The 12,433-nt window shown below is 38.7% G+C and overlaps 1 protein-coding gene across 1 annotated transcript in view; it reads left to right on the top strand.

The window, feature by feature from the left end:
• Positions 1–6,912: 6,912 nt before the first annotated feature.
• fndc7b (fibronectin type III domain containing 7b) overlaps positions 6,913–12,433 on the top strand; it is a 37,542-nt gene continuing 32,021 nt past the window's right edge. Inside the window, exons 1-9 of the mRNA XM_085138279.1 lie at positions 6,913–6,939; positions 7,297–7,315; positions 7,558–7,818; positions 7,938–8,198; positions 8,603–8,872; positions 9,188–9,451; positions 11,034–11,152; positions 11,605–11,746; positions 12,080–12,343. Of these exons, the coding sequence (XP_084994405.1) occupies positions 6,913–6,939; positions 7,297–7,315; positions 7,558–7,818; positions 7,938–8,198; positions 8,603–8,872; positions 9,188–9,451; positions 11,034–11,152; positions 11,605–11,746; positions 12,080–12,343 (1,627 nt within the window). The remainder of the gene's footprint in view (positions 6,940–7,296; positions 7,316–7,557; positions 7,819–7,937; positions 8,199–8,602; positions 8,873–9,187; positions 9,452–11,033; positions 11,153–11,604; positions 11,747–12,079; positions 12,344–12,433) is intronic.

The raw sequence follows: 12,433 nt of genomic DNA, 5'->3' as shown, positions 1-12,433 counted from the left end.
TCTGCACCGATTACAGCGCCCATATTCGGACACCAGACTGAAAGGAACGTCTATGGTCTAAAACCAGGAACTGAGTATAAGGTGACTGTCAAAGCTTTTGTCTTCTTCAGTGTGGCGTGTGTGAATTCAACCCTGGCTTCCACAGGTAAGTTCAACATTTTTATCAGGGGTCAGTGCCCACATGCATAAATTCACGTAAAACTGCAGTATTTATAAACACATCAAATACATCCACAATGAGCTGATAAAGAACTTGAGTGACTAAAAAGCTATTCATAAAAGAATACCTCATAAAAGAAAAGCCAGTTGTCCCTTTATGCTGGAACGGTGCTATTATGCACAGACTTAATACAGATCAACACTACTTGGCACCCTTAAGGGAAATTATTAAAATCACACTTTAAGAGGAGTATGGTATTATTTTTTAAATCACTTCACTCTTCTCCTCCGCAGTGATTTAAAGAAGAGAAAAGCACATGGTAAGTGAATGTATTATATCTGACATGTAGCTTTGTGCTTGAATAAACAGAAAAAAACCCATTTGGTGAAGATAGAGACTCTGTAATTCCTTTGTGCTTTTTTAAATTTAAGTTTTAAAAATATGGCAAATAATTTTAGCTAGTATCTGCAAATTTCTGCTATGTTTTGTTTTGTAATTTTGTAATTTTTCTTTGCACAATGATGAAAAGATACAAACAATACATTGCAACACAGTTTGTAATTCTGTGTTGGCCACACAGACATGTGTACCTATATGTGCACATGAGTGACTTACAATAAAGAAACAAAAAAAACTAAAAATACCGCAAACTGAACACAATGTTGATGTGTCTTGATGTTTTGCTTCCACCGAAGATATTACACAACATATTCATCATACGCTGCTACACCACAGGAAGAAAGTCGTGCTCCTAAAGGAACAAATGTCAACCAGGAATCAGTCATGGAGCAAGAAAATGAGAAATGGTTTTGTTAAATGATTTTCATGTGTCGAATGAAAAAACAAGTGTAACAGCAGTTCTTTCTGTGTGTTCTGCTCAAAATATGTCAGAAAGGGCATGTGGTGGAAAAATCTGCCTAACCACACAGGTGTAGCTACCTTCTGTAGCAGCTGCTTGTGAACATGGGAGAGACCTCTTCACTGTATGAAGTAACCAATAAAATACAATTTTTAAAAGTTTAAACCCAGGCAGGAGGCATGTTGGTGATGAAGTGACACCGCTCTGTGAACCTTTTCCTGATCTGCCTTTGCTTTAAATTCTCTTTGTGCTATTTATGATTATGAGAATTAAATTTTAACTTTGTGCAGCATGTGTGTAAAAATGAGCCTACTGCAGGTAGGTGGTTTCCAGCATCAATTTGCATTTGAGAGTAAATAATTAGTTTGTGTGTAATTTTATGGTAATAATTATACAAGAAATATCTTCTCGGTGACAACATGTTGTATTCTATTTATTCCATGTCAATAGTGAATCTAGTTCTAATAAAACTGAATTAAAGTTCTTTAACAAAACTGATATTCATGCTGTTGGTTATCAATGCAAAACACCTTTACTCTGTACCATATTCACTCAAACTGGAAGACAAAATGATTACCTCTCATTTTTGTTAATACACATCATTCCTTCTTTCTACCAAATACCAATGATTAGAAAATTACTCATTACTAGAACATTTCTTATTTCTGTTAAAGATTTTTGTTTCCAGCAGAGATGCAATTACCTGAAATGTAAAGCTGAACGTCATCAGTATGCAGACTGACTTTAACAATGAGGGAAGCTATATTTGATGTTAAACCCACAATTACAGTGAGTTAGAAGAAATTCATTGCTGCAGTTCCATATTAGGGTGTTAACATATTTTTAATCACCAGTATCGCAGAAGAACACACAGAGAAGAGGGCTCAGATTAATTAAACACCCTACAACGTGCCTTTACATAAGACAGCTGCACCTCTGCAGCTTTGCACGGCGCTCCTCCCAGAAACAATGGTTGCCATGGACTTTTTCGTAGCGCAAGTTTCACTTGGCTGAAGTCTTTGAAATCACAAATGGCTCTGGTATTATGTTCAGCGTACTGTGAACAGTGCTGGTTATCAGTAAGGAAACTGTAACTCTCTGTAGGGAATAGTTGGCATTGAATGGTAAAACATGAGCCATGACTCTCTTTTGTCGAGACACCTATCTCTTAGCAGCTTGTGTAACAAACACCAAATTGAGATTTTTATAGAATATTTTTTGTATAATTTCTTGTATAATTTCCTCGCAAAAAGCACGCACATAATAAAAAACCCACCACATTAACATTCATTTCTCAAAGCACTCAAAACATGAAGGGACATTTTTTTCTGTGTGTCCTCAAACCTGTTGAGGCTTTCTCAACCTAGGCTAACTTGATGCCATGATGGTGACTGTGAAACCATATTTTGTCACAGTATAACATTTCATCAGATCATGTCTCCAGAGGTTAAAGAGACATTTAGTAGACAGGGGAACCCTGAGTTCCAGTGCAGGAAATTACTCAGGAATCATTCAAGTAATCATTACATTTGTGAGCTCCCGTAGATTCTTCTCCATTTACAGGCGTTGCTCAGCTGACCTGTGCTGCTTCTGTGGCTTTGACATTTACTGCTCTTTGTGAATTTAACAAGCAGTTTTCCACGATGTATGGAAGCAGTTGTTACATGAGCCACCGTGGCAGTTTTCCAACCCTTTGTCAGTATAAAGCTAGAACTTGGCAACTGTTGCTAAAGACCATCTTCACTTTCAATTCTGCTCAACTGCAACCAAAGTCTTTCTAGAAAACAAATCCTGCCACGTGGCAACCTTCTTAAAAAGCATCCCAGAACCTATTTAGGAACTTCTTTTATTTTCAAGTATGGATGTACTTAACATTTCAGTTTATTCTGTTAGTAAAGTAAAAGTGGTGTCAATGATTACAACAACTTTTCATCTAACTTCCACATCAGAAAGAACTACATTTTTAGTGTGGAAAAGTATGCCTCTCTCTTCTATATTGTTCATTCAAGTATGCCTTTGTGTCTTACATTGTGCCAAACTGTGCCATTTCCTGTATTAGGTGCAGTGTAATTAAACTGTGGATGAATACCTAGAGAAAGTACCAGACTGAAAAACATATTTCCACAATGTCAAAGGATCTTGCAAAGAAAAGCGTCTGGACTTCTTTAAGTTGCTTGAAGACGTTTCACCTCTCATCCGAGAAGCTTCTTCAGTTCTAAGGTCAAATGGTGGAGAGTCCCAGATATAACCCTAGTGGGAGTATCCCCCCACAGAGGGAAAAAAGGACCCCTGATGATCCTCTAATCGCCTGAGCCAAGGTGTGAAAATGGGTGTGGCTCCCAATCAGCCAGGGTTTCGGGTGAGCTCATTGTGAAACCTGGCCCCACCTTATCATGTGAATTCCTGAGGTCAGATGGCCCAGGATGTGAGTGGGCATTAAGGCGTCTGGGGAGGGAACTCAAAACTGGATTATAGATGGCAGAGAGTTGGTGTCGTAAACCACCGCCTCTGTTCAAAGATGGTCGCTCACTCCTCTTTCAAACCATCTGTCCTCTCTGTCCAAAATGTGAACATTGGCATCCTCGAAAGAGTGTCCTTTATCCTTAAGATGCAGATGGAGTCTTGTCCTGTGGAGGTGGCTCTTCTATGTTGTGCCATGCGCTTGTGAAGTGGCTGTTGGGTCTCTCTGATGTAGAGGTCTGGGCATTCCTCGCTACACTTGAGTACATTTGAGTTCTCTTCCCAGACGCCTTAATGCCCACTCACATCCTGGGCCATCTGACCTCAGGAATTCACATGATAAGGTGGGGCCAGATTTCACAATGAGCTCACCCGAAACCCTGGCTGATTGGGACCCACACCCATTTTCACACCTTGGCTCAGGCGATTAGAGGATCATCAACCTGACGTGAAAGAAGATTGAACTGTTATTGATTAACATAATAATTTATTATTATTATTATTGTTGTTATCACCATCATACAGAGATAACATGATAAAATAGGAAAAAAATGCAATTACGCACTAACTGAAATCAGTGTGAATTTTTCTATATATTTTCATTTTAGTATGTGCATAACATCACTAATATAACCACTATTATATTGTCTAGGTGCACTGTACGTTAAACTGAATAGATGATGATGACTACCTTAAACTCTAATATTACTTGATTAAAAGCAGCATTTCCTTCAACATCATCTGCACCATTTTCACTTATACTTCTTTCAACAAAGCAATGTCTCATTTTAATATGACTCACTTCACCAGATAGGTGCCAGCTTAATTGTGTAAGGATAAAAAGTGAGGTTGGAAAACTGCAAAAACAAACTCCTATAAACCATTACATTCACAGTAAAACTACAGTGTTTTATACACTACTGCTCAAGAAAGTGTTTTATATTGTAAAGAAATACTGTTATTTTCTGCAGAAGAAGCAGTGCCAGATGCCAATTCTGACAGAAGGCCTTCATATTTGTAGAAACAGAGTGTCACAGTCTGGCGGTGGCAGACTGTATTAATTGTGAAGAGTGGACCCAAAATGCAGACACGAAGGAACTTGGACCAAAGCTTGAGTATTAAGAAAAAGCGAGCCGTTTAATAAGGCTGGTAAAAAAAGGTACAAAGAAAGGGCAAGGCAAACCGAAGTAAACTAACATCAACATAACTGGGAGAGCTAAACAAACAACAAGAAAAACCTAGACATGAAACATGACATGGAAACCTTGGCGTGGACAACAGACGACCTAACAAGGAATGAACAGAAACACACAGACTAAATACACACAAGGGTGATTAGGGGAAGTGGAAACACATGAGGAAACAGCTGACACTAATCTGACATAACGAGACACAGGAAGCAACGCTGACTACGCTGAACTAGGACACAGACTTTCACAATAAAACAGGAAACATGAGACGCAGACATATAAACTTGATAATATAAACTTGACAACATAAGACATGCAGCTTGAACACATAAAGGGCAAAGGGAGACTAAAACAAAGGGGTTGAAGATGCAAGGGGAATCGAAATAGACAAATGAGCTTAGATAATCGAATGAACTTAAAAATAAACCATAAACATCAAACATAAACTAAAACTTAAAAACGCTGGGTCAAAAGACCCAGGAACGTGACACAGAGAAAATAAAATGTCTGTCTGAAAAAAGATTTATATTTTTCACATAATGTGTGTTTTAAAAATGTTCGCTAAACTGCAATAAAATGTTGGGGTACAAGACTTACAATTCATGTGCTTATCTTTCTTGATGATATCAAACTTAAACCTTAAAACTCATGGTCTGTTGTGGTGACCCTCGCATTCACTTGCTTCTTCTGCGAATTAAACTTATACATTCCATTTGGTAAAACATGGCCTTAAATTGTTTTTTTTTTGTTTATAACTAGTGCCAACTTCTGTACACCTGACTTCATTTCACTGCATGTTTTTAATGTTTTTACTCTGGTCATTCAGCCTCCCCTGCAGGAGACCAATGCCCTCCAAAATAGTAAGCACCTAACTTTGAGACACCCTGCAGTAGGGAAATCAGAGATTGAATATATGTATCCTACCAAGCAGCTTTCATGCATAATATTGTCGCTGATTTGAATGCAGTCGTCATTAATTCACCTCTAGGTTCCTTACAGGGTAAAGCCAACTTTATATAAAGATGAGCGTAGCTGTTGTGATGACAGAAGTTGCACCACGGTGTAAACATGTTTATTTCTGTTCTAAAGTTGTGCATTTTAACATGGGCGTGAATTAGCATTGACTTGCTTTTAAACTCAAGTGGCCATTCAAGGATCTGCACTTTTTGTTATCTGGTCAATGGATTCATTTTTAACCACTGGAGATCACCGCTTGGTGAGAAGCCAGAGGCCGAAACAACCCAACCCTTCTGTGTTGCATTGTCATTTTTATGGAGGCCGATTTATAGGAAGTTGCAACACAGGATCCTTAACACCGACCTGTAATATTGTCTACCTCAGGACAATATCACAGCTAAAATATCAAGATGTTCACATTATTTGTTCATAATTGCTCTTTTGCCTAAGAACATCTAAAGTTTCCTCACAGTATTCTAGCCCATATCCATTTTCACACTGACTTCCTTTTTTGTAATACACGAAGAGGAACCATAGGCCTTTATTCAAGTGTGACAAAGATCTTTTTCAGCCCAGCATAATGTCAGCTCTGGGATTAAGATATCTAGGAAGAAATCCGCTTCACTTTTTGTTTGTACTAAACACCTGCAAAAATTCAGTTTATGAATGAGTTTACTCAAGTTAGTAAATCTCTGTGCGTTAGGAAGTTCATCCCATCTAGATGAAGTCCCAGTTCACAAGTTTACATTCCTGACTTTAGTTTCAGGTGCATTTCTTTTCTTTGCTTAAGCAGCCCCTCCCAAGTTCAGGTCATTTACCGCACTCTCATGTATTGTTTCTTGAAGAAAAAGAAACCACTAAATGAATAACGATGTGTAAACATTCAGTTACTTCGACAGAAAAGAAAAAAAAATGAATCAATCATGCTTGGGTTAATGAGCAGTAAGGCTTAATAGGTCAGTAACATTATGTCGTAAACTACGGCTCCAAATATTAGGTACGACAATGCTGTGTTAACATGTGACATATGACTTACGTGGATGAATTAATATTTTTTCTCTTGTGATTTAATAAACACGGCTGAACTGAGAGATCCTAAAACTAATCTTTTGTTTTCTGTAGTTTAAAAAACAGAAGAACAACAAAAAGACTGTTTGATATTGCAAATAATAAACACAAAATAATAGATACTACAAATAGACAGCAAGGAAAATGCCTGGATCGAGGTTATGGCTGCTGATAGACTGAACAAGAGGGAAAAAAGAGAGAGGAAGTGAGAGAGGGTGATGACCTTCCTGTCATCCTCATTTCAGGTAAACTCTCATCCATGTATCCATCCCGCCCTCCATCCCTCCCTCATGCTGTGTTCCCAGGGCAGCTTATGCTGCCTGGGGCTGTTGGAGGGACAGCCTGCCCTCTATTTGAGGAATACTGATTGGTTCTCAGGCATACTGAGTTAAAGCTCAAAAGAATCCAGCACACCTTTTGCATTTTACTCCCTTGTATAGTAAAGTAATTTTAATCCCGCTCTCATTGTCAAAGATGGGATTGTTGGGAGCCATATGCTTTTCTTTAGCTTTGGTAAGTCTAACTCAGCTAAATATAACTTTTTATGTTAAAATCTATAAAACTGAAACAGTTGTATGATTTTTCATTGTTTTCATTTACAGACACTTCACATTGCAGAAGGTAAGAAAATGGAGAGATTTGCATGACTATGCAGGTCTAAAGAGCTATGTATTTGCATAATTTGGTCATTTTTAAACTTATGACCATGATAATGACTAGACTATAATAGAATAGAAAATATCATTAAAGCTCAAGATGTCACACTGGCTTCTGTTCAGTGTGACATATATGTGGCTGTATTATTTGTTGCTGTGTAACCTTTAATGTCAAAGTTTATTGCAGTGCATTTCCATTTCTTTCAGGATGCAACATCGTGTCAGCAAGTTCATCAAGTGCCTCATCAATTTTGGTAAAATGGAAGGAATATCCTGGAACAACAAACTATGTCTTGGACCTTCGGGAGAAAAACTCTCCACAGTCTGCACCAGTTATAACGTCCATATCCGGATCCCAGACTGAGAGGAACATCTTTGGTCTAAAACCAGGAACTGAGTATAATGTGACTGTTAAAGCTTTTGTCTTCTTCAATGTGGCGTGTGTTAATTCCACTCTGGCTTTCACAGGTAAGTCCAACATTTTCACAACAACACTGATTGATCAGGATTGAAAATACTGTCATTTTTTTATGTTGACTTCCTTTAGCAGTTTATGTGAAATAGTCTCGCCTGCTCTTTCCCACCAGTCCCTGACACATCACAGATAGTTGAAGGGCGAGCACTATCAAGTACTTCAATCAAAGTAACATGGACAACAGTGCCTTCAGCACAGAAATACTATCTAGAGGTGTACTCTCAGACCACTCGAACCACGATGAACTTTACATACACCAACACCACAGCTGTGATAAGAAACCTGCAGCATTCCTCCAACTATGACTGCTATGTCTACACAGTTAACCAGGCAGGCCTGGGAAGAGGAAGCAAAGTGAAGACCATCACAACCTGTAAGTGACCAACTTCAATTAGAATGTAGAAGTGCTTTAGGGTGGATGGGTATTTTATAGTCGCTCTCTGAAAAACAGGTAACTCTTGCAAATGTTTGGTAAATTTAAAAAAGAGAATGTTCAAAGAGATCTCATGACTTTTGCAGGGGGACAGGAGCAGATATTCCAAAATAAATGCATAGAAAGTGAAAACTTACATTAAAGCTATGCACCTTACTTTAAGTGAACTAGAAAACACATGAACTGATCCTTTAAACGTGGCTGTATGCATTTATAAATGGTAGCTTGACCCTTTTTAATCAAAGGTCTCTAAGAATTAGAAACTTGTGTAGAAAAAGTATTTCACTGATTTGTGTCAACTATTTAAGAGTATTCATATCTGAATAAATCCCACTCTCTTTCAGTGGTGCAGCCTCCAGTGGGTATCACTGCAATACAGACTAACCAGGTTATGGCAAGAATAACGTGGGAGCCGGTGAATACGGTCCTTTTATACCATGTCAAGATTCGCAACCTAGATGATCCCAGCAGCCAACCCTCTTCATACGATGTCCCAGACACCAAGCTGGATGTTCAAGGCATCCTCCCATGCTCCACCTATCTGATATCAGTGTCTTCATACAGCACGTTCTTGGTGGCGAGCGAGCCCACAGACTACACATACACCACCAACAGTGAGTCTGCAGAGCCACACAATATCAATAACTTGGTGATTAGGATCTAGGTCAGCCATTCTCTCTGAAGCGTCCCTTTCAGACACTTAGAATATGATCCTCAAGGACAATTCAGATGTTCTGAAAACCTATTTGTTAGGTTAGGTGGAGGCTGATGGGAAAAGAGACATGTGAGAAGATTATTTGGGTTTTATTGCACTCTACTATTAGATATGAGGTTTCCCTTCAAATACAGATTAGAGGCAATGTAGCATCAAACATCAGTGAAATGATATAATTTTCTGAAATAAAATTATATTAATGCGTTGCTTGCAGAGCTGACACCTGTTTCATCGGTATCAGTGGACTACAGCTGTACCACTAACTCTGTCACCGTGTCTTGGCCGGCTGCTTCGGGGGCCACGTCCTACAGGGCCGTGGCAGTTGGCAGTAATGGCACACAGCTGGAATGCACCAGCCAAAGCACCAACTGTCTGATTAAAGGACTGAGCTGTGGCCAGGAATACAAGGTGTATGTAACGCCCATATCAGACAAATGCAAGAACTTAATCAACAACACCTCAGCTACTTTTAACACTGGTGAGACCGAATAAACACACACACACAAAGAAAATGAAGCAATGTGGTTCCCTTTAAAGTCTGTTTTTGTCAGGGTTTTTGTGAAGTGTGTAAGCAGCATACCCAACCAGCTGAACCTTTGTTCACAGCGGGATTGTTTCCTTCTTCAGCTGTAAAAACTGAAATAATCCATCTTGTTTTAAATGAGGAAGAATCTGAGAGCTCATATTCCAAATACTCGTATAGGTTTGGTATTGAAAAATCTGGCATTTTACTTTTAAGTTTTAAAATAAAGAAGCCAATCTGAAGAGGGGCTAAAAATAATGAAGAAGAAATATAAAGGAATTTGTTTTAACAAAGAAATGTAAAGCAGTGATTCTCTATTGATGTCCCACATTTAGGTATAATTGTCCACAAATCAAGCATAAGGGGCATAAGGTGGTCTAGTAAGTGGTCACGTATTTCAAGCTTCTACCTTGTAAGGGAACTTCTATAAATGTCAGACTTTCAGAAAGCTGCTCTTGAACTACTGGAGACAATATACAACTCTTTTCATAAGATCAGCAGAAGGCCTCATCCTGTTACACAAGCATCTGTAAAATGTTTTTAATGCTCCTTTAGATTAGACGTTGAAACACTGAACATCTTTATCGGGAGAGACGATTAATAACTAGCAGTATTTTTACCTATTGCATAATTTCTATTGGTAAATATTTGGCCCTCCAGCAATAGTCAACTGGATGTCAGGACTTTATTGTCTATTTTGGGCAGGCAGTTAATCTTTTCGTCTCACATATCCCTCCATTCAGTCGGGGATCTCAGGGCTGAGAGTGCGTGTTCAGCCCCACCCAATGGGTCACATTGTGCTTGGCTAAGTTGTCGTGACTTGGATGCTGCTGAATATAATTTCATGACAAGCAGCTCTAACATGTCAACCACCCACGTATTTAATACGGGACAATGAATCCTTAAGTCAATCAAGTGATATAACACCTTTTTAAAAAGAACAAATCCCTGGAAAGGACAAAGAAAAACTCTATTTTTTATAATAACAATAACAACCTCCACCAATCAGCTACAAATTAATTTTGAGACAAGGATTGATGTCAAATTTAAGCTTTTTCCAAGTATATTACACCCACTTGTTTTTACCTCAGGATAGCGATTACTGGTGTCACATTGGTCTTGCGCCTAATGGGAATACTTGTTTACAAGTTTTTCATTCCAAGTTCACACACTTGTTTTAGTGATCACTAGGCGTCTCCTTTGAAAACTGGGTCTCCTTTTGAGATTTGCTGTCTATATCATATTGTGTTGTGTTCGGCCAGTTAAGAATGAGCCTGTGTTTAAGTGAAACCTGAAACATTATACAGTGAAAAGCAACACTGGAGCGCAATCTTTAGTATCAGGGCGTTTTAACCTGAACAGAGATTTGAGAAGTTCACCTTTGATGAGGATATTTAATCCAACTAGTTTTGTTTGTTTGTTTTTAGCTCTCCTGCTATCCATCCATAGATAGCTCTACCACCCATCCTTTATATACAGCATATACGTCATGTCTGTGATGTGCTATTTTTAAATGACTCTATGTCTTCCCATCAAGCCCCTTGTCCTCCAGCCAACCCGATGTTGTTGCGGGACTGCAACAGTGATGTCATAATTTTTTCATGGAATCAGACAAACGAAGCAAACCACTACTTGGCCAGGGCAGTCGACTCCAAGGTATTATATTTTAGATTTACAATTGGTTATTTTTGTCAAATAATAATTGCACAACCTTTTTTCATCCAATAAAAACATCTTGCTGAGAACTGAATGAGAAGATTCCTTTATTAAGCTTTAGAAATTCTGGGAGGCAGATTTCATGCAGAACTAGATAGTCTGTTTGAACATTTCCAGCCAGTTTCTTAAACTAGCTCCTTAATTTTTGCTTGTTTAACACTGTTTTTCTGATCTCTTCAAATTCCCAAGACTTTATCTACCTAAGTAGAAAACAGAATCATAGAAGTTGGATTTCAAAAAGAAAGTTTTTGAGAGTCTTGACATACACATTATCTTAAAGTGGTCAGATCAACAGAAACCTAAAATCTTTTCTTCAAATGTTGACCTTTGTGATAAACTAGAACATGTAAATTAGCACTGGTTAAATATTAAATATTCTTCTTTGCACCCAGGGAATGGTCAGGGAATGCATGACTCAAGAAAACAATTGTTATTTCACAAATACATACTGTGGACGGTACTACTCCTTCACGGTTCAATCTGTGTCTGGGAGTTGCTCAAGTGGCCACAGCTCTCCTGTTGGCGTTCGCACAGGTATGATTTCAATAAATCTGCAACATAATTTTGGGTAACTAATGTCACATTTTCTAGTGAATGATTTGACAAATTTATCTCACTGGGGCTAACTATTTAAATAGTCTTTTATCTGCAAATGATTACATTTTTAACATTCCAAATTGTAACAGTTTTTGAACAGGAAATTTAACGTATTCCTGGTTCTGAGAGAAACTGAAGTGCGTTCTCATATAAGCTCTCTGTGATGAATGTGATGAATCCAATTTACAATATCAGTTGTGTTCAGCTTCTCGTTTATAAATGAAAACATTTTAGTACATTTATGCAATTCTTTATTTCCACTCTTTCCAGCACCCTGCATTCCGCAGAATCTGGAAACAGTAGCCGACTGCAGCGTTGACAGTTTGCTCAGCAAGTGGGACAATGCAGAGGGGGCACTGTACTACACCGTGGCAGCTGTGGGCAACTACAGAAACAGCAGCTACAACTGCAGCTCAGTGTCCAACAGCTGTGTTATGAAGGGCGTCAAGTGTGGAGACCATCTGACCGTCACCATCAGATCTTTTGACAATGACTGTCCCAGTCCAACACAGCTGGGGTCACCGGCTGAGACAAGTGAGGAACACATGTTAGAGCAGGGGTGGGCAATCTCAGTCCACGAGGGCCGGTGTCCCTGCAGGTTTTAGATCTCACCTTGGGTCAACA

This window comes from Neolamprologus multifasciatus, chromosome 17, assembly GCF_963576455.1.
Source record: "Neolamprologus multifasciatus chromosome 17, fNeoMul1.2, whole genome shotgun sequence".
NCBI classification, from domain to species: Eukaryota; Metazoa; Chordata; class Actinopteri; order Cichliformes; family Cichlidae; genus Neolamprologus; species Neolamprologus multifasciatus.
This window is presented reverse-complemented; position numbering and strand designations above follow the sequence as displayed.